At 47.8% G+C, this 18,809-nt stretch overlaps 8 protein-coding genes; 1 reads left to right on the top strand and 7 right to left on the bottom strand.

Moving 5' to 3' along the window:
* Positions 1-200: 200 nt before the first annotated feature.
* On the top strand, positions 201-1,721 carry FFUJ_02301 (uncharacterized protein; the record flags this gene model as incomplete). The annotated part of the gene is made up of 1 exon (XM_023574015.1): positions 201-1,721. The coding sequence occupies one exon, from the start codon at positions 201-203 to the stop codon at positions 1,719-1,721; it is 1,521 nt and encodes a 506-aa protein (XP_023427446.1).
* Positions 1,722-3,248: 1,527 nt separating this feature from the next.
* On the bottom strand, positions 3,249-3,969 carry FFUJ_02300 (uncharacterized protein; the record flags this gene model as incomplete). XM_023574014.1 has 5 exons in its annotated part: positions 3,249-3,284; positions 3,337-3,473; positions 3,527-3,658; positions 3,709-3,824; positions 3,878-3,969. The coding sequence occupies 5 exons, from the start codon at positions 3,967-3,969 to the stop codon at positions 3,249-3,251; spliced, it is 513 nt and encodes a 170-aa protein (XP_023427445.1).
* A 369-nt stretch (positions 3,970-4,338) lies between these two features.
* On the bottom strand, positions 4,339-6,075 carry FFUJ_02299 (uncharacterized protein; the record flags this gene model as incomplete). XM_023574013.1 has 4 exons in its annotated part: positions 4,339-4,689; positions 4,738-5,633; positions 5,679-6,007; positions 6,053-6,075. 4 exons carry the CDS (start codon positions 6,073-6,075, stop codon positions 4,339-4,341), a joined length of 1,599 nt encoding a protein of 532 aa, XP_023427444.1.
* Positions 6,076-8,310: 2,235 nt separating this feature from the next.
* Positions 8,311-9,078, bottom strand: FFUJ_02298 (uncharacterized protein; the record flags this gene model as incomplete). XM_023574012.1 has 2 exons in its annotated part: positions 8,311-8,696; positions 8,853-9,078. The coding sequence occupies 2 exons, from the start codon at positions 9,076-9,078 to the stop codon at positions 8,311-8,313; spliced, it is 612 nt and encodes a 203-aa protein (XP_023427443.1).
* Positions 9,079-9,837: 759 nt separating this feature from the next.
* On the bottom strand, positions 9,838-11,714 carry FFUJ_02297 (probable low-affinity hexose transporter HXT3; the record flags this gene model as incomplete). XM_023574011.1 has 3 exons in its annotated part: positions 9,838-11,001; positions 11,094-11,496; positions 11,545-11,714. 3 exons carry the CDS (start codon positions 11,712-11,714, stop codon positions 9,838-9,840), a joined length of 1,737 nt encoding a protein of 578 aa, XP_023427442.1.
* A 2,161-nt stretch (positions 11,715-13,875) lies between these two features.
* Positions 13,876-16,261, bottom strand: FFUJ_02296 (related to tol protein; the record flags this gene model as incomplete). XM_023574010.1 has 3 exons in its annotated part: positions 13,876-14,518; positions 14,574-15,639; positions 15,820-16,261. 3 exons carry the CDS (start codon positions 16,259-16,261, stop codon positions 13,876-13,878), a joined length of 2,151 nt encoding a protein of 716 aa, XP_023427441.1.
* Positions 16,262-16,740: 479 nt separating this feature from the next.
* On the bottom strand, positions 16,741-17,487 carry FFUJ_02295 (probable transcriptional regulator; the record flags this gene model as incomplete). Its single annotated transcript, XM_023574009.1, has 1 exon — positions 16,741-17,487. One exon carries the CDS (start codon positions 17,485-17,487, stop codon positions 16,741-16,743), a length of 747 nt encoding a protein of 248 aa, XP_023427440.1.
* Positions 17,488-17,975: 488 nt separating this feature from the next.
* On the bottom strand, positions 17,976-18,527 carry FFUJ_02294 (uncharacterized protein; the record flags this gene model as incomplete). Its single annotated transcript, XM_023574008.1, has 1 exon — positions 17,976-18,527. The coding sequence occupies one exon, from the start codon at positions 18,525-18,527 to the stop codon at positions 17,976-17,978; it is 552 nt and encodes a 183-aa protein (XP_023427439.1).
* Between the last annotated feature and the right edge of the window lie 282 nt (positions 18,528-18,809).

The following is an 18,809-nucleotide window of genomic DNA, read 5'->3' as shown; positions in this document are numbered from 1 at the left end:
TGCCCCGGAGCGGCACCGACGTGCTAGTGAGACCATTCTCCGCAGACACGCCCAAGTCATGACGTCTTCCAATTGACTTTTTCCACAACGCGTTTCTGAGCTGTATCCTCCGTAGCTATAGCTCTATAGATTTGTGAAGCTCATAATTGTCAATTGAATACTGAAACGACTCGATTTTCAGAGTTTATATCGCTTTCATCATGGGGAAGCCAAATGAGGCTCTCGAGAGCTCTCGAGCGATTGAATTCGCCAAGAACTCGGCTCTCTTCCTCCTCAGCTTCATATTCCTACCAACAAACGCCCTCTTCGCATTGGGAGCTTATCTCTTGAACCGCTTTACTTCCAAAACTTCACAATCTCACAATGACGGCGATAATCTGGACAAAGTCACGGTTCTGGTCACAGGCGTGAACATGGCCAAGGGTCTCTCTCTCGCACGAATGTTTCATCGTCGAGGCCATCGCGTCATTGGAGCAGATTGCCATTCCCTCTCGCCCGGTCGCGTATCTTTCGCAATCGATGCGTACTATCGTCTCCCACCGCCTTCAGATCCTTCAAAAACGAGCATGAATGATCCATATCTCAATCGAATTGTCGAGATTATTCACTACGAGGACGTTGATCTTTGGGTTTCTGTCTCGGACGTCAATGCGGCTGTTGAAGATGCTGCGGTGCGAGAAATCATTGAAGCTCGTACGAATGCCAAGGTGATTCAATTTGGTGTTGAGGATATCCGAAGACTTCATGAGAAGGATGCGTTTATTGAGCATACCAAGGGTCTTGGTCTGACGGTTCCGCTTACGGAGGCTGTTGAGGATAAAGAAGATGTTATTAACTTCCTTCAAAGAAACGGAGGTCTTGAGCATAAGCATGGTGCAAGACAATATCTTGTCAAACCTGTTGGTGTCGATGATGTCGCGCGCTTTGCAATGCCTCTACTTCCTCTTCCTTCCGAAGAAGCTACACTCGCACGCATCGACTCTATTCCCTTCGAGTCTTCCAAATGCTCCTTTATCATACAAGAGTATATCACAGGTCCTGAGTTCTGCACCCACGCGCTCATCATTCGCGGTCGCGTCTGCGCGTTTGTCGCGTGTCGTTCCGCTGATGTTCTCATGCATTACTCCGCTCTGCCTGCTGATTCATTGCTGAGCAGGGCGATGCTTGACTTTACACTGAAGCAAGCTGAAGATGGCGGGGATAACTTTACAGGACATATGAGCTTTGACTTCTTGATCAATAAGGAAGATGAAGATGCCGCCAAATCTGGTGTTGAGAAAGACGTCACGATATATCCTATTGAATGCAATCCAAGAGTCCATACTGCCACCATTCTCTTCAACAACACACCCGAGATCGTCGATGAGTATCTCTCCATTCTTACCACATCTGCCCCAAGGCCTTTGACAAAGCCACCTGTGTCACCTGCCAATCCCCAGCAATACTACTGGGTCGGCCAGGATTTCGTCGAGCTTGTTCTGTATCCCTTCTACCTTACTCTGTTCCGGGGCACGATGGGTCTGTCGGATATTCAAAAGTCAATTCGGGCTTTTGTGCAGCATATCATCTACTGGAAGGATGGCACCTTTGAGTCGTGGGATCCTCTTCCTTGGCTATGGATGATGCATGTGTATTGGCCTGTTCAGTTCGCTTGGTACATGTCTACCGGCTCTTTGTGGACAAAGGTGAATATCAGCACTGGAAAGGCATTCAAGGGTTAGGTTATTGTAAGACATATGTGGGTGTTGTAGCATATGTGAACATGCGAGGCTGCGGCTTGCTTGTCCATGAATGCATGACGAAAGACTAGTGATAGCGTCTGTAGTTGAATAGAGATAGATTTGAAGCTTTGTGTATAAAGAGCCTTGTGCATGTTTTGTTTTACATCATGTCAATACGCAATGTGTGTAGTCCATGATGCTACGTCACCGTGCCGCAAGTTGCTGTCCATGCTCGCGACACAACGCCATCCGGAACCATAACTTCGGACAAGGACTAACTCACAATCCATCGTTTAACTTCTTTTCTTGTATAAAAAATATTTGCAGCGATTATTAAAGCTATGTTCCTGCATTTCCGCCAATTTCACCCCAACTCCGGGCCGCAGGGATCAACACCCCACCATCTGATAAGCCAGGTGTATATACACGCCAGAGTGGTATCCCTATCGTGAAATCCCAGCCCAGGCGTTCACAGACCATCCCCCATGATTTAGGCTGTGTCCCAAAACGTCGACTCCCTGCAACCATGACAGAGTGGCATGTGTTCCCCCAAGATATTGGGCCAGGGGCACTGCTCGATCTGCATGCCGTACACCCTCTCGCCGTGAAGCATTCCTGGTACCCGGTGGCTGCGTTCCGAATCCCTGGGACGTCTAATGTCACAGTGCTTGAGCTTTCACGGCAGTTCTAGCGCGGTTGGGGGAGGGATAGACCATGGACACGTGGCAGGGTGAGTCTGTGCGATCTGTCACCTGCAAGGCATCGTGACGTTCCTGCGCCGTAGCAGTCTTGACACAGTGCAAACACATAGTAGCCTGCCATGCCTTAAGTCCTTCTAGAATCTTCTTCCGATTCTCCCTTCTTGGTATGGCTGGGCTATTATGAGAGTGGCACTGTCTTGGTTTTTTGTCGACACAACTGCTTGTCTTACTCTTCCGGCTTCCGCATCTTTCACCAAATATGCAAAACATATGCATCAGATCTCTAGACACTTATAAATGGAACAAATTCCTTAAATACAACCTTGAAGGTTTTTGAAATCTGATTTGGTTGTTCGATAGTCCAAAGTCAATATCTTAGCTCGAATGGTCGAACAGGCTTTACATAGACAGTTTTCCAGCTTGTGTCCTAAACTGGCGAGTGTAATAGGTACATACAGGTCGATAGAGTTTCGTTTTAGAAAACAGCACATCATATGCCTAAATCGTTGTCGCATGTAACGTTTATGATCTAGTATTGGCACCTAAAATTGCCTGAGTAAAAAGCATCTAGTGCTAGTAAGGCTTGACTTAATCCACTCAAATAACGATCAGAAGCACATTTACTTAATACATAATAATCTCCGCGCCTGTACCTAGCAGTAGTAGGTATAATTTAAAGCTCAAAGTCCAGGCCACAGAGAAATAACGATGTTGAGAAAAGTGATCGACATAGGAAGACCTTGACGGTTAAGAACAAGGTGTCCGATTTCAATGTTGCGTAAATACGAGATCTTTTGTAACTCTCTTGAGCATCAATCATTGCAATTCAAGTACACGCACCATCGCAAATCGTGATGTATCCCTAGACATATATGTTTAGTTCGACTGGAGTACTCTAACAGTAGTACACATACCAAATCCTTTCCCGGGCGATCTTTACAGTCACTCGACAGCGGGAAATACCGTTTAACAGACCATAAAAAGGTCAACGGATTATAGTTGAACACGAGTTTGGCATCCGGCGCTTCTTCGCGGTATATATCAAGGGTTTCTGACCCGTTCAGCGATCTCTCGTCAATTGATCAGTCGAAGGAGATTACTGACCTTCGAAGAGCGTGATCACATCTAAAATCTGAGATCCTCGAACTCCAAAACCAACACCAGCGACATGCCAGTGGACATCTTTCATATGCTTACTCATTTCTGTGCCCGGTATCTCGGGACCTCTCCAGACCGCTGCATACTGGTCAGTGTCCTGGATGTCTCATTCATCACGGCGGATGTACCTCGTACGTTGTATCCCGCTTCCCGTAGCTGGCGCGTATGGTTGAAGATCTGCGCCTCAACAAGCGCGGCATCGTAGCCTTGCTGCGTAACATACGTATGCCGACCAGGCAAGCCGCTTTACATAACGTCGGTAAATATCCCATCAGCAATCCAGAGGCATGAACTCACGTGTAGAAGACATTCACTTCGCCGCATCCTGGCAGAGTAGTCACCGCGCTGAATATGGACCCAAGTGAGAGGAGAGATTGTGACACAAGCATTTTGAAAGCTGAAGAATGCAGCAACAAACTTCATCAGCTAGCCTGCGCGCTTTATACACAGCTGGTGATTGTCTGTGTCAGCCACTTCCTCTCCTTATTCGTCTCATCTCAGACATGTTACAAACTCAGCATCTCGTATTGGCTGTGACGTTGCTGTGGCTTGATGTCCGCGCATTTGTGTATGACGATGATTGGACGGCGAGGTTCTCAAGCCAAAGTCGGCTCCTTAGCCGGGACCGAAATTGGCGCTGCACAAGCGTCAATTGAAACAGGTTCACAATCTCTTGGAGAAGCTTCCAAAAACGGAAATGGGTATTAGGCGGCTGAGCTTTATATTGACGGCAAGCTATGATAAGCCTGTGTATGAGTCTATGAGATGTTGACAAGCAAAGAGTCAGAAAAGAATTGATCTAGAAACGGCTCCCCATAAACATCCTCCAGATCAAACAAATTATGCGAAACATTCTCCATCGGCGTATTATCCTCATCGCTGTTAATCGGATGTATAAACTTGGTCGCGACCTTGATGGTAGCGCTCGTCGCAGCATAAGTCCCTCCCGCTTTGCATAAACTCGCCCAGTCAACGCCTGACATGGCAGGGTCAAGAAGTTCCCACATCATATCTGGTTCAAACTGAATAGTTGCGCTGCCCGTTTCGTCATCCTGAGGCGATTGTCGCTTCTTTTTTACTTTGATGTTGAGCGTACGTAGAATCTCGACCTATGACGATGTTAGTGTCACTAAGCACTAGAGTCATATAAGACTCACCTTTTCAGCAATATGAGGCCACTTGCGCGCTAAATGCTCAAGAAATGTCTCACAAATTCCTAGATTCTCCTTCGCTTTCTCCGATACCTTCCTATCCCTCGCAAACTGAAATATCCACAGTATCGAAACACATCCTGCGACAGCTTGTCCAACCAGAGGATCATTCACCTCAAACTGTCTATCCGCACACATCCTCACAAGTCTAGAAACCCACTCTGCGTGGAACAAAGCTTGATCCACTGTATTCTGCAGAAAAGAGCGTGGTTGAAAGTTCCGACCCGCGCGCCGAAGAGCGACGAGTTGGACGAAGGGGTTATTGAGGATCGCTTGGGTAGCGTGCATCATCACCTGGAATAACACCCAGGGCGCCCAATATTCTCTGTTTTCGCTGAGTTCGGAGGGTGGTTGGTCGGGGAAGGAGGCGTTGCGGATGAGATGACGATGGGAGGTGATGTTCTCGAGCTCGTATAGCTTGACGGTGAGTTGATTGTGTCTTGAGGTCGCTAGCCATGGATATTCATTCGCTCCGTTGCGGATGTCTCGAAGGTAAGAAATTATACTGCCCCAAACTGAGGTGTAGCCGAGACAGGTTGCGACAATACCTACGTCTTGGACGTTGGCTTCGTATGCATCCGTCAAGTCAGCGCAATATGTCTTCATACCGTGCAGCGTAGTTGGCCGAGGTACGCTCTTGGGATAATTCGGTGCGTGCGTTGCTTCAAACAGAGTGTTGCAATGGGGAGTAAATGTACCTTCCAGGATGGCAATACTCCAGTGGCATCTCGAGACCGCATCATCAGATTGACGTGAACCACTGGCCTTTGAGTCTGAGAGACGAAGTGACTCCAATTTGGCTGCCATTCCTATCATCATCCACGCCCTTGAAGACTTCCCAGCTAACTTTACTTAGTAATAAGTAAATATCATGAGAACAAACGTACCGATGTGATCGCACAAAGCAAGCAGGCACAGCGCCTGCATGACCTCCAATTGCGCCAGTCCTTCCGCCGCCATATCAACAACTACACTCCTCGCCGACGTGGTATAATACTCAATAGCCTTCCCCTCCAATCCATAGTAGAAGTTGTGACTTGTATAGTGCAGAGACAAAGCTAGGAAGCTCCATCGGAGATACTGAGGTAGTGTCCCGATTTTAAGCTGCAGACGTCCCGGGTCAAACAGCGGAACCGGTTGAAAGTAGAGCTTCTCGCGGTAGGCGTTTACAAAGTCTGCTAGGAGGTCTGATGGGGGTTCGGGGTTTGCTGGTGACCTGTTCTTGTCAGTGAGTGGCCGTGGTTTGGGAGATGTATCGTACCATGAGGATGTTTCGGAGAGCATGGCTGTTATCGGAGGCAATTGCGGATGTATACGCGGTGAGTTTGCATGACTATTCCAGGTATTGACATCTTGACTTTCGTGTCTGCTCCCAAAGCTCTGACTTCAATTCAATTAGCTAGGGCAACAACTCAGCCCGAGAACTTACTGTAGCTCATGACTCGATGCAGTTGAAGATATACTAGCATGCTGCGCTTTGAGAGGTCTGCTTTTGCGCATCAGCTCTCTCGTTCATCACAGCTTACGCGCGCATTGACTAACAAGCTTCGAGCGAAGGATCTTCGACTACTGCTGACGTGATTCCGAGGCAGATAAGTACACGTCTGATTCGCCATCCGGCAATGCGAACATCCCGGTTTTTCAGCAGGACATTTTATCTTCTTCTCCCTGCCCCTGTGTTAGTATCCCGCCTTTATCGCGATTGATAACGTACCGACAGCGCTCACAAGAGCGCCTTACACGCGGTTCGCCTGTAGCCCTCGGCATTGGTAACACCCTAACCGGAACTCGTTACGAGCAACTATTGGTAAATTTTCGGAACTCCGGTAAGCTCAGTTTCCTAAGGAAGGCATTAATATTAGGAAAGTCAAATTCCGGGCGTGGGCTAAAAGTGATGGGAGGAGAAAAGCTTCGGCCGGCGATATGAAGATCGGAGAATGAAACCCCCCACAATGTGTCATTGAGAAAGAGTGTGATTCGTCGGTCGGAAAATGTCAGAGAGATAAGATGGCCGAATGGAGAATGTGGAGATTAATGCCGTGTCACTTGATCGGGATGGATACCGATGGGGATTGAGACCGGGTTCATGAGCCGGTCAGAAGATAAAATTGGGGTATAAACGGCTACAAAGCCTAAATACAATTGATCTATGACTGCGATTGAAGCTGTAGGCTTGGAAAAGACAAGTCCAGCCTCACCAATTCTCAAAACCTCCTCTCATCCTCACCATGGCGACGAGTTATTCTGATTCTTCATCCACGCACCAAAACCCTCATCGTCAGGCCATTTTCTCGGCGCATTACAAAACTCGCAATCCGCATCATGTTGATAAACAGTCGTCGGCAGTGTTTTCTTCACCTCAGTGCAAACCCCATTCCGTTTGAATCCATCGCACTTCCATATCTTGTAAGTCACCGATTTGATGAACCGTTGGCAGTACTTGCACAGCCAAGTCTCTTTTCTTTCTCGACACATTTTGGGATGAGTGTTAGCAAACCGTACGTTAGTGAGGGCGGTGGTGCAATATTAGCAAGGTGGTCAAGACGGTGGTGTGAAATTCTTTCAAGCTTTGCCGGCGTTTATTGAGACGCGTGAGTAAAGGTTCGGGCCATGCCGGGATGAGAAGGGAGTATTTATACGTTTGCAGGAAAGGTGATATTGAGTTTTTGAGATGGAGTGTATCCTTATCACGGTCTTTGAGGGCATTTGAAAGGCACATTGTTTATCCAATGTCGTTAAGTTCGCATGTTCACTGACCCGAGGCGTCACCCGCGTGTTGTTCACTGTAAAAATGCAGTATGTTCACCTATAAGGTCTCTCACTTCTTTGTCTCTTCGGCTATCTAAATACAGCACGACCGACCTCATCAGAAACGCCTACGTGAGTTTAGTACTTGTAGATCTGTATGATATGTGACTACCGCCTATAAGGTTAAGATTTAGGCTGCGAATACAGGTGATGAATGAGAACACGATATTTCTTTTTCCCAATATAAACTTTTGCATAGAGGCTTTCACATTGAGTGAGTTTATAACTCAACGTCAATTATTCGCCAGCTTCAATGCTGATGATTTTAGCCATACCGTTGGTACTGGTAACGTAATGTATGCTCTATGATGCTGCGGCATCTTGACGTAAAGCACAATGTATGAAGCTAACATATTGAATCACTCCAGAGTATGACCTGATTTTTTATTTCACAATATTCCGGTTTGGTCTACTGTGGTCTGTCGGTACTAGAGGCTTTTACGTGTGAAGAACCGCCATCAGCAAACTCTTTGGCCTGGTGCGACGAAACGAGAGCACGGTCATATTCCCTATCAGCTATCATTCTCTGTGTGAGCCACATTCCTTACTCTTTACCCACACCCATTGGTTCGATAGTCTATGCTCATTCCCCATCCCTGTCCAGCACTCCTTCATCCTCCATCACAACTACTGTGATCCAAGGACAGCGTCGACAGTATCACGCACGACCATGGCAATCGCCATCCTGACGCCGCTAGCTTCTGTCATGAATTAGAATCGATCACTCCAGGTCAAGAATCGACGCAAAGCCGACATGACTTCGGCTCTTTCACGAGACGCCTCGACCGAAGTGACTGCGGCTATTGCAAGAGCCGTCTCGTCGGCTGGTTCCGTAGCCGCCACCTCATTGCTTTTAGCATCCTCCATCTCAGCATCAGAGGTACGGTCCGCTCCAGGGAACGAAGAAGACCTAGAAGCCTCGGATGGTACATCCACCACGCCTGTTTTCGCAACCGCTTTGCCCTTCCCCTTGTTTGTCGCTGCAGAGAGAGAAGGCTCTCGGTCACTCGTAGTGGGCGAATCGATCGAGGGCGAGGCGGATGGGTCCTTTGGCTGTTCATCGACTTGAGAATGTCGTTTGCCCAACCACTCGAGAGCTTTCCGGACTTTAGGATCCGATTTGGCCAGTGCACCAGGTAACTAGCCCTCCTTGTCGACTTCCAATTGCTTTGGCAGTGTCATCGTGTTCTCCTCTTGGGGGCGCCCGGTATCCAGAATTTGTTTCTTTAGCTCTTGTATCCTGTTTCTTTTACGCTCCACCTCAATTTCCGTTCGGTTTTCATCCGCAAGAAGTCTTTTCAGGTCTTCCTGGGCTTGTGTCTTTAGACTGGAAAGACTGCAATGCCAGCAGGCGTGCATTCCGACAAAGTCCCGGCGTCGAGTGTAAGGTCGTATTCTGTGCTTGCATATGAATCCGTCTTTTCGATAGGGTACCTCATGACCCTTTCTCTTGCGCTCCTCTTTTTCGACCTTGGTCATCTTCACTGGAGGCTTGCCGCTGCATACTTGATGGGTCACAACCTAGATGATGACTCTCTTGTTGCAGTTCTCACAGCACAATTCGTAGCTGGACTTTTGACACATGTTGGTAATGTTCGGGTGCAGATTGTCGATGTAGATGATGTTGGTGGGGATGTTGAGAATGAATGATGGAGGAGTTCGTTGAGTCGGCGTTGCTGATGCAGTTGAAGATCGCGCGGTCGGTCAGTAGTAAAGGTGTCGTTCGTATTGACGATGGATAGTTGATGGCGGTGGCAGAATTTGTGCTGATGATGATAATGGAATTATTTGATGTACGGATCAAAATGGGGATGGAGGAAGATTGTTGTTTTTCTTTCCATCGAGGGAGAATGGCAGGTGATGGAAGTAGCAGTGGGTGAGTGCATTGACCGTGAAGAAAAGTGAATCATTCAGGTGCCTAGAAGACTGCGACTGCCTGAAGCTTCAAGTCTTCCAACAGCCCGACTCGATGGTATGGTAAGGCAGTGCGCTTATTACCTTGTCCCCTTTACCTTGATGATAGGACGTAACATTTTCTTGACCTCTCTAGCATATAACTTCATCACAGTTCCGATATCTGGAGAGGGCCAGTCTTGGATGCACGTTGTCAAGTAGTTGATCAGGTATAAGTACGGTAAATTTGACTATGAACAATAAGAACAGGTCGTAGGTATCATGCAGTCTCGTCTTCAACATCACTCATCATATATCCCCGTCACTCCCAATCATCACCATCCCTTACTCTCGGTGCGTAGTTCCAGCATGCTCCTCCTTATGATGTCCCATTCCACCATCAGTAACACCCGACGGCCTCGCAAGCGTCTCATCATCGCTCGACGCCGCAGGAACAGCAGTCTCGAGGTCCGTACCAGCCTGCTTCCTGATCCTCGACATCTCCTCAGGAGGGGGAGGAACCCACTTGGCACTCTTGATAGGGTTCACCTTTTCAAGGTACATGGTATCAATCTCCTCAAGGGTACGTCCCTGTCCTTCAATGACGAAGAAGTAGACGAGCAGACCGCCCAGGACGTTACATCCCGCAAAGACGTATCCGTATCGGAAGTCAATATCTTTCGTAATGAAAGGCGTGAAGAAAGCGAGGAGGAAATTCCAAAGCCAATTGCTAGCTGTTGAGAGAGCCATGCCCTTGGCACGATATCGCGAGGGAAAGATCTCAGCCATGATGGTCCAAATCATAGGACCCCAAGTCGTAGCGAAGCCCAGAATGAAAAGACAAGCAAAGACGATCATAGCAATACCCGCACCCTGCGTCTTGGTAGGATCATTGCGATCGAGTGAGAAATGACCAACAGATGCAAAGATAAGGAAGCAGATGAACATCCAAGTACTTCCCGCAATAAGCGACTTGCGCCGACCGTAGTGCTCAACGATATACAATCCAATAAACGTAACCAAGAAGTTGATCGTGTTCAGAATAATCTGCGTCTTGTAGCTGTTGATAGACACAGACTGAAAGATGGTAGTGCCGTAGTAGAAGAAGTAATTCGCACCAGTGAGTTGCTGAAACATCTGAAGCGACATTCCGATGAAAATACGATAGGCCATGCGCGGCGCCTTGAACATGCCGACGAATTCTTGAACAGGGTTCTGCTTGACGTGACTCTCGGCGCGGAGCTTGGACTCGATCTCTTCCATTTGAGTATGGATCGCCCAGTGATTTGGCGTCGCGCCGTAGACCTTGCAGAGGGTTTCGCGCGCGCGATCAACCTTGCCATTGCGGTAGTCGAAACGGGGCGTGTCGGGCAGAAACAGAATTCCAATGCCGAGAACGAGAGTGAAGACCCAGCCGACGCCGATGACGATGCGCCAGGATGCTGAGCTGTCGGGATGGTGCGTTACAGTGCCGTAGTTGAAGCACGCAGCCAAGAAAATACCCATCGTCTAAGCAAAAATTGTCAGTGCAATCCTTGACACTTTTTCTCCACAGATCGTCGGAACAGGAAACTTGGCATGCCAAGAATCGTGTCACTTACAATAAAGAGCTGATAGCAGCAAACCATTGCACCTCGAATCCACGGCGGTGCAGTCTCGCCCTGGAACATGGGAACGAGGAGCGACAGGGCGCCGACTCCGAGACCAGCGACCCATCGGCCCATCATGATCTGCACCCAATCCCGGTCTGAGGAAATCTGGATGATGAAGCCAATAGCAATGATCCACGTCCAGCCAGAGATACTGTACTTTCTTCCAATGCGGTCGGCCACAGGCGCTGCGATTAGTGCGCCCATGAGCGTACCGATTGAGAGAAGCGCTACGATGAGGCCTGAGCGGACGGTGCTGAATGCTTTTTCTCCCTTGCTATTTGTCTGGGCGAAACGATCGAGAAAATCTGGCATCTCGAGGAAGCCTGAGATTTGGCCTGTGTCATAACCAAAGCTGTTCCTGTCAGTTCCTGTTGAAGAGTAGAGCGGCTGGGTAACTTACAGAAGACCGCCCATGGAGACAAAGGTAGCTAGGAGGAAAGATCGGGGCGTGATGCGAGGCAAAGGCGAGTAATCAAGGCCAGCGAGAGACCTCCTCGCACCAGCCTCTTTTCCCTTTTCAGAGTTTGGATTCTGGTCATCGAAATGAACAGTGAGGAAGGACGGCGCCATGATGGGCAGTCCTAATCCAAGCACTTGTTAATGATAATGATATGTAGTAGTAGTAGGAATCTAGTGATGATCCAAAGTCAATTGGTGATTGAGTTACTCGACGAAATGGAGGGTGTCGAGGATTTAAATACATACTAATCGAGAATGACGTTATAAACCAAAAGTGTGATACTTCGTGATGTCAGGCCTGAAAAACAGGCGTCCAATGAGCCGCACTCTGATGCCCATCCTGGCTGTCCTGGTCTCGAGACCACGAAATCGGTCCGTCCCATTTTTTTGCTTCTACCAATTCTGTGGGGTTAACAAGGGGAATGCAGACAATGGGTCAATAATTGGGTAATGGGGTGAATAATGGGTAACGGGGTACCACCTCCACGGGGTTGTAAAGCTGGGGAAAGCCCGAGACATCTCACATCTGACACCTCATGGCATCGAAGGAACAGAGTCTGTTTGGTATGACGATATGGCTTTTGGGATCTTGTAGTGGCTGCAAAATCAACTGAAACGGCGCTGTAATGCATTAATCCCAGCACTTCTGATTGGGGGAAATGTCCCCGTGATGGCTTGGATGGCAGTTTTGGTTGGGAGCGTTAGTGACACTAACCCCTGTTCAGTACTATTCTGGATTCGGTTCACCATCAAAACATGACGACACCCGAGGGATCCGGAGAGACCATGGCATTGGATTCAATAAGCATCAGTTCATGACATTCTCATGTCGAGATTGACTCTGGCTCAAAGTCAATCGAGTTGTGGTTCTACGAATCTCTGCACTCAGATCTCACCGTTAAACTCTTCTGTGAGACAGTAGATTATCGCCCAGCCGTCAAAATCTCTTGTCTAAGCTGCCAAGCCCCGTTTGCCGATCTCCCATACAAATCTTGGCATGCGAAGCAATGACGCCAATCTATTTCTCTCTGTGAACCCGACGATCTCATCCATTCTCTCCATAGAATATCCAGGTACCACGACACTTCCAAGAACTTCTGGATACCGTACCTTGAACGATTACCCGCTCTTCGTCTCCGAACGGCCCTGCCTCGGCCGAAAGCACTTTTATCTTTTCTTATTTCTCCATACCCCGTGTTCCCCATTCTCCATGGTCACTGTCACTGTATTTGTCTGTCATGGGATGCGGGATGCATGTATCCTTCAGCCGCGTCCGGATATCCGGTATTCCCAGCGCCACTGCGTCATAGGCAATCCTGTCCTGTTAAGATTGTTAAGAAATTTTAACGAACTTCCCCTAGAAAACCAGTTTTCATGCTGGTAATTTTACCTAAAGCGTAACTTAATACCACGTGCTTCCCCAATCCCCAGTTCGTTTATCTAAGCAACCGTTTGTATTCAACTCTCACGAGTCAATAACAGTTTGTTCTGGTGAGGAACTGCATCATGTCATCGTCGGGGAATTTAATTTGCTAGCGTGTTGGTATGCCGCTTTCTTACCCTACACAAATTCCTCTTCGTGTTCGCATCGTGGTGTACCTGAATGCCGAGCCATCCGTAGGGCTGTCAGCATTTTGAAGAATTCGTCAATGAAATCTTCAAGAGAGTATCACTTGACGATCTGCGTTTTTCATGGTATGATAAAAGGCCCGACAGCGACGCGTAACATCGAAAGTCGATGGTCGGCTTCACGATCCCGCGAGAATGGTATTGTTATTGGAGCGGTTGGTAGCCCATGGGGCCCCATAATCGGGAATATACGGTTATTGAGGTTTGCATTTGCGACAAGCTTATCTTGTGCTGCTTGACAGTGCCGAGGTAAGTTACCGGGTTGCTCGGTGATTAGGTAAAAGGCGATGATGCTGGAAGTGCCCTTCACTATGGGGTCAATTGGAGTAGTGGTTGGCAGCATCTCTTCCTAGCAAATGGAGCAGAGATATGTTATTTTAACATTGCAAATCTCTATTCGGTTGTGTTCTGATCGCAGCCTACTTTGTACCCGTCATTCGAATGAAACATGCAGATCCTGCGAGAGGCTCATGGTAGTGTCACACTGCCCAGGCCGAATGAGCTCGATGCATACTCGGTAAATTTAGACGCCGATTTACCACACAGCAACTAATAATCGAATATCAACAGAATCTACCTCCATGAAAGCTCTCTCACCAACATGTGAAGAACCATGTATTTTTGGTCACTTCTCCAAACACCACTATACTAGTATAACTTCTTGAACAGGAGCATCGTCAAAAAATGCGGGTGGAGCCTCTGGTTTCTTGAATAATTCATCGAGGCTTTCTTCATCCATTGGCTCATCCAAACAGCTCAGATGAGTAGTACTGAACAGAATAAACGGCTCAGGCTGTGGTCTTGCTAGATATCCCGCGCCCAGTCGACGAAATACCGTATTGTTGTTATGACTTTCTTCTCGCAGTAACAAGACAAAATCGTCCAAGTCCGAAATGCTATCTTTAACGTTGGCCGTAAAAAGGCGGAGAAGAAACAACCGATCCTGATCAAGGTCCATTTTCACACTGTCGAGATATAACAACAGCCCAGGCGGTTGCCCATTTTCAGATCCTTGTCTTGAGTCGAATGTATTGTCGCCGTCGAGGAAGGGCAAGCTTGCACTTGTAGGATGCTGAAGCCTAACAGGCTTGAGGGAACCTGATATTCTAAGCTCCGCACCTTTCAATGTCGATGCATATGGAGGTCCTGTCCAGTCACAACTATGGTGAATTAGCTTGACTTTGCTGTTCTCCTCAGGAGAATGACCTCCGTCTAAAAAGCACAGATCGTCAAATAAGTTGTGGATGCGCTTGGCTTTGGACGAGAACCAGGTCCAGCTTGGAATGCTTGCAGACTTATTAGCTTTGGGGATCATATGAAGACTTTGTTTATTGTACTCACCCCTCGAACGTATCATTGCTGTGGCGAGTTTTGCTGCTCGCTGGTGTATAGCCGTACCAGGCTAGATCAATCCAGAAAGTGCCATCCCAAAGACCTAGGATGGGCCGTTGAAGCGATATGTGCTCGTAGTGTTTGATTAAACCAGCCATGGCAGGTATTCTATCACTATCAAAACTGAGATGACGGGCGCTGAACTCGGTTACCCACTTGAACCAAAGGAAAGGCCTCTTTAATGAGTAATCAAATTTGAATTCCACCAGGCTGGGGAGCTCCGACAGTCTGCTACTGATAACATCATCCTCTGAGTTTAGTCCAAATGTGCACTGATAGAACATCTGGGTATTGGTAAAATGAATGATTCGAGTCGACAGAATCTGTTCTTGAAGGACCCATGCTCTCTTGCTGAGTGGTCCGTCAAGTATCGCAGCTCTTGAAGCTACTGGATGACGAACCAAGCAGCTCTTAGGAAGCTTTTGTTCAAATTCCGGTGGAAACAACTCAGGGGAGAAGTTCACAGCTTTCGCCGGGGTTTGGCAGTCTAGAAATAGCCCTCCATTTGCGTCCGGTGATGAGGAAGCTGCTAGAGTCAGATAGCTTCCTCTGTAGACATCGGCCATTTTGGATGCCTCCATCGCCCAATCATCACCATCATTCTGGATAATGCAGAGAGAGTCAATCCAAATGAACCATATGCCAATCGCTCTGGTTACTTTGATGGCATCTTGGAAGGTCTTCGGAAGAGAATGAAACGAGATGCGTGTCATCTTCTGATGGACGTTCTCACGAGTAGTGCGAGCTGCGTGATTTGTATTTGAGCCCCAGCAATGGCTTAAAGCTGTGTATTTGATGCGGTTCAACTGGGACAGGTTGGCTGTACTGACGAGTCGGAGATCTCCGTCATCTACACTCGCATGAAGGACAAGGAACCGTGCTGGACGCCTAACTTCTGGCACACGGCATTCCTCGTGATCAGTCAAGCAATTGCCAAGCCAGTTCTGAATTGTCTTAACTCTTGCCTCGAATTTGATGTGATCCGTAGCCCAGATAGCTCGTTTTTCAACCCAAACTGAGGTTATATTGTGTTAGTGCGCCGCTCAATAGTGCTGCATCAGGAACTTGCCGTGTGGCTGAGCAAAGGCGATCCAAGATAACTGCCCATGATCATCTCTAGGTCTGCGGAATGTGTAGTGGTATTCAAATTTTGGCAAAGGGACTAGGCGAGCTAAGCTTGTGTCGGTTGAGCTACCATGACTATATCCGCCTGATTTATATAAGTTATCAAAAAAGTAGAAGTCGCTCTTCCTGTTATAAACAGGCTGAGGGAGTGTTTCTGCGTTTTTCCAATTCGACGTATGCTGTGCCGATGGAAGGAGATAAATGGCACCTCGGCGTCTTACGGCAAACTTAGTGTCGAAATGAGCCTCGTTATAGTCGATGATAGAGCTTTCGAGGAGGAAGGGAAGCATCAATGAGCATAGCTCGCAAGAAATTGCAGATGTTTGTAGCTCAGAAATAGAGTCGTAGTGCTGAAACCTGTGTAAAAGCCGATCATCATAGTCCGAAGGATACATCGCAAATTCCAAGATGGAGAAGGGTTCCAAGTCCAAGGCACGTTTGAGACCCCGACGGGCGTCGGCATCGAGGAAGAAGTACAAAATGGAGCGCTGACAAACCGCACAATACGACATCTTGGAGAGTCTATTCTCCTACTCAGTAGTCATGCTATTTTTAATTAGTTACAAAAAGGTTATGGACATCAGGACAAGGTGAGAGGGATGCATGATATGATGATGAGAAGAGGGGTACCGACGTGGTTGGTTCCTATAGGCTCGCACAATGAATATGCTGCAATGGCATTTTTGGCCAGTACAACTCCGCTGACTTATTTCGAGTAATTATGTAAGTAAACCCTGCTTACATCTGATACTAGCTTTTCGGGCTAGAGTTAGGTTGCCTTAATGCTACTGTTCAGTTTGTTACACATTTACATGGTTTGATAGTTTGAGGGTAATGATTAGCTTTGGAATAAACTGTTAACATTCTGGCCCCAATACTAGCAAGACATTCATCAATACTTTATCCCAAGACTCTAAAAAGATCAAGCCTAGCATTGCTACATTGGGTTCACATATAGGAGCGCCCACTAGCACGGCAATATTACTTAGCATCACTTCTGGTCCTTTAACTCTCCACGCTCCTTAACAACCCTCGCAATCTCATCAGCAACGTCTGTCCCCAACACTTCAAAGCCCTTAACAACTCCCTCCCTATCCCCAACTCCCATCTCCTGGCTCATCTTAAACTTGCCCTCCAACTTGGTAACCTCAATCTCAATCCCAATAATATTCCTCTTCAACAACTCAACATACTTCTCCGGCGCATCAGACACCTTCCACTGACTCTCAGCCGTGTACCCCATCGCACCCCTCTCATTATGATCCGTAAGATCACTAATCGCTTGTCCCAGAAACGAAGAAGTCTCTTCATTATTCTCATAATAAATCCTCGCTTTTCCATAAACCTGCGCCGCGGCGTAATTCCACGTCGGCACAACCTTTCCATTCGCTGCTTTTGTCTCGGTGTAGAATTTGGGCGTTACATAATGATGAGCTGGCTTCGTGAAGATTACTAGGACTTCGTCTTCGAGATAGTTTTTGAGAGAGGGGGTGGAGGTGCAGTGCTCGATCATGGCTTTGCTTTGGGGGTTTTGACGGGCCAAGTGGCCGCGGAGACGACCGAGTTCTGTTTCGCTGGATTCATCTTTTACGTCGAGAAGGAAGGGGATGTGACTGCTTTGGAGAAAAGAGTATGTTTGGGATTTTATGCCGGTTGTGAGCATTCCAAGGGGATTTTCGTGGATGAGACGGCGAAGGACGCGGAGGTCTGCTTCAGCGTGGGCGGCGCGGATATACATGGTTCGGGTATTTCTTGTGTTGCCGTAGTAGTTTATGTCAAAGGGAAATATTGAAGACTTCAAGCCAGTGTAGAATGAAAGGATATCGCAAGTAATAAAGGTTTGGCGGAGTGGGCGGGCCGCCAGTATGAAAGGGCGTCGTTCACGTCGAACCGGGCCGGTCTGGATCGGCGAATCACAAGCACAGTCATTCTAAGCAAGGTCTAGAGCGCGTAGGACTGAGGGGTTTGTGATTGGCCATTCACCTAGCGTTATCGGACCTGCTTCCGAGAGTCGAAGACGCTTGAATACAGAGTTATCAATCGAGTCACAATCTCTCGGTCTTGAACACCGAACAGCACTGACAGACGAGACATGATTGAAAGAATGTTCATCATAAAGAAGCTAATTGATTCTAGTCCTGCCTGTCTATCTAGATGTCATATGTCAAGCCCACTACCTAACGCCAATTCTATCAACCCATGATTCAATGCCTCCCAGTATTGCATCTACAAGCTTTTAACCATGATATGATCAGTTTGAACAATAGACCCAATAGTGAAATCATGATCCCCGACCTGTTTGTATCCCCATTTCTCATACGCCCTTATCGCCCTCGGGTTCTCCTCCCAAACACCAAGCCACAAATTTTTGAACCCCTGCTCCTTGGCCATACTCTCAATAGCCTTCTCCAAAGCCTTTCCAACGCCGGCACCATGAGACTTAGGATGTACGTAGATTCGCTGTAGTTCAACAGTCTTTTCCATGTTTTCTACACAGGGTTCACTGCTTCCCCGGGTGAGATATGCGAAGCCGAGAAAGTCATCGTCGGAGTTTGTCGCGATGATAACATCTTTGTTTGTGTCGTTCAAGTCGTTGATAATTGATGCCTCTGTGTAGGATTCTTCGAGGAAGGCGCTGAGTTCGTGGGGTTCGACGGAGTGGCCGAATGTTATTGTGAAGACATGTGAACCTAGCTCTGCGATGCGAGCAGCATCAGCGAGCGTCGCAGGCTTGATGATGACTTCTTTGTGAGGATGTTGGGAGTCCTTGGCAGTCATGATGAGATAAATTGGTGCAACGAAGCTAAGGACAACAATTGAGTAATAAATACTGTGTAGCCGGGGTATGTAATGGAAAAGTTGGCGGTGTGTGGATCTGCAGATTTCGGATCTCAAAAATTGGGCTTGGCTGGGCGGCTTAAAATACTTGAACAGTTCCAACTTAGATAAACTCCCCGAGTCCAGAGGTGAACCATGCAGATCTGAACCAGTGGCTTCTGGAAAGATCTCGCCACAGGTCTCGGCCCTGCTTCCGACGAAGACTAGCGCGCGCCCTTGATG

The sequence above is a fragment of the Fusarium fujikuroi genome, chromosome FFUJ_chr03 (genome assembly GCF_900079805.1).
Source record: "Fusarium fujikuroi IMI 58289 draft genome, chromosome FFUJ_chr03".
NCBI classification, from domain to species: Eukaryota; Fungi; Ascomycota; class Sordariomycetes; order Hypocreales; family Nectriaceae; genus Fusarium; species Fusarium fujikuroi.
Note: the sequence above shows the minus strand (reverse complement) of the source record. Positions and strands in the feature narration are given on the sequence as shown.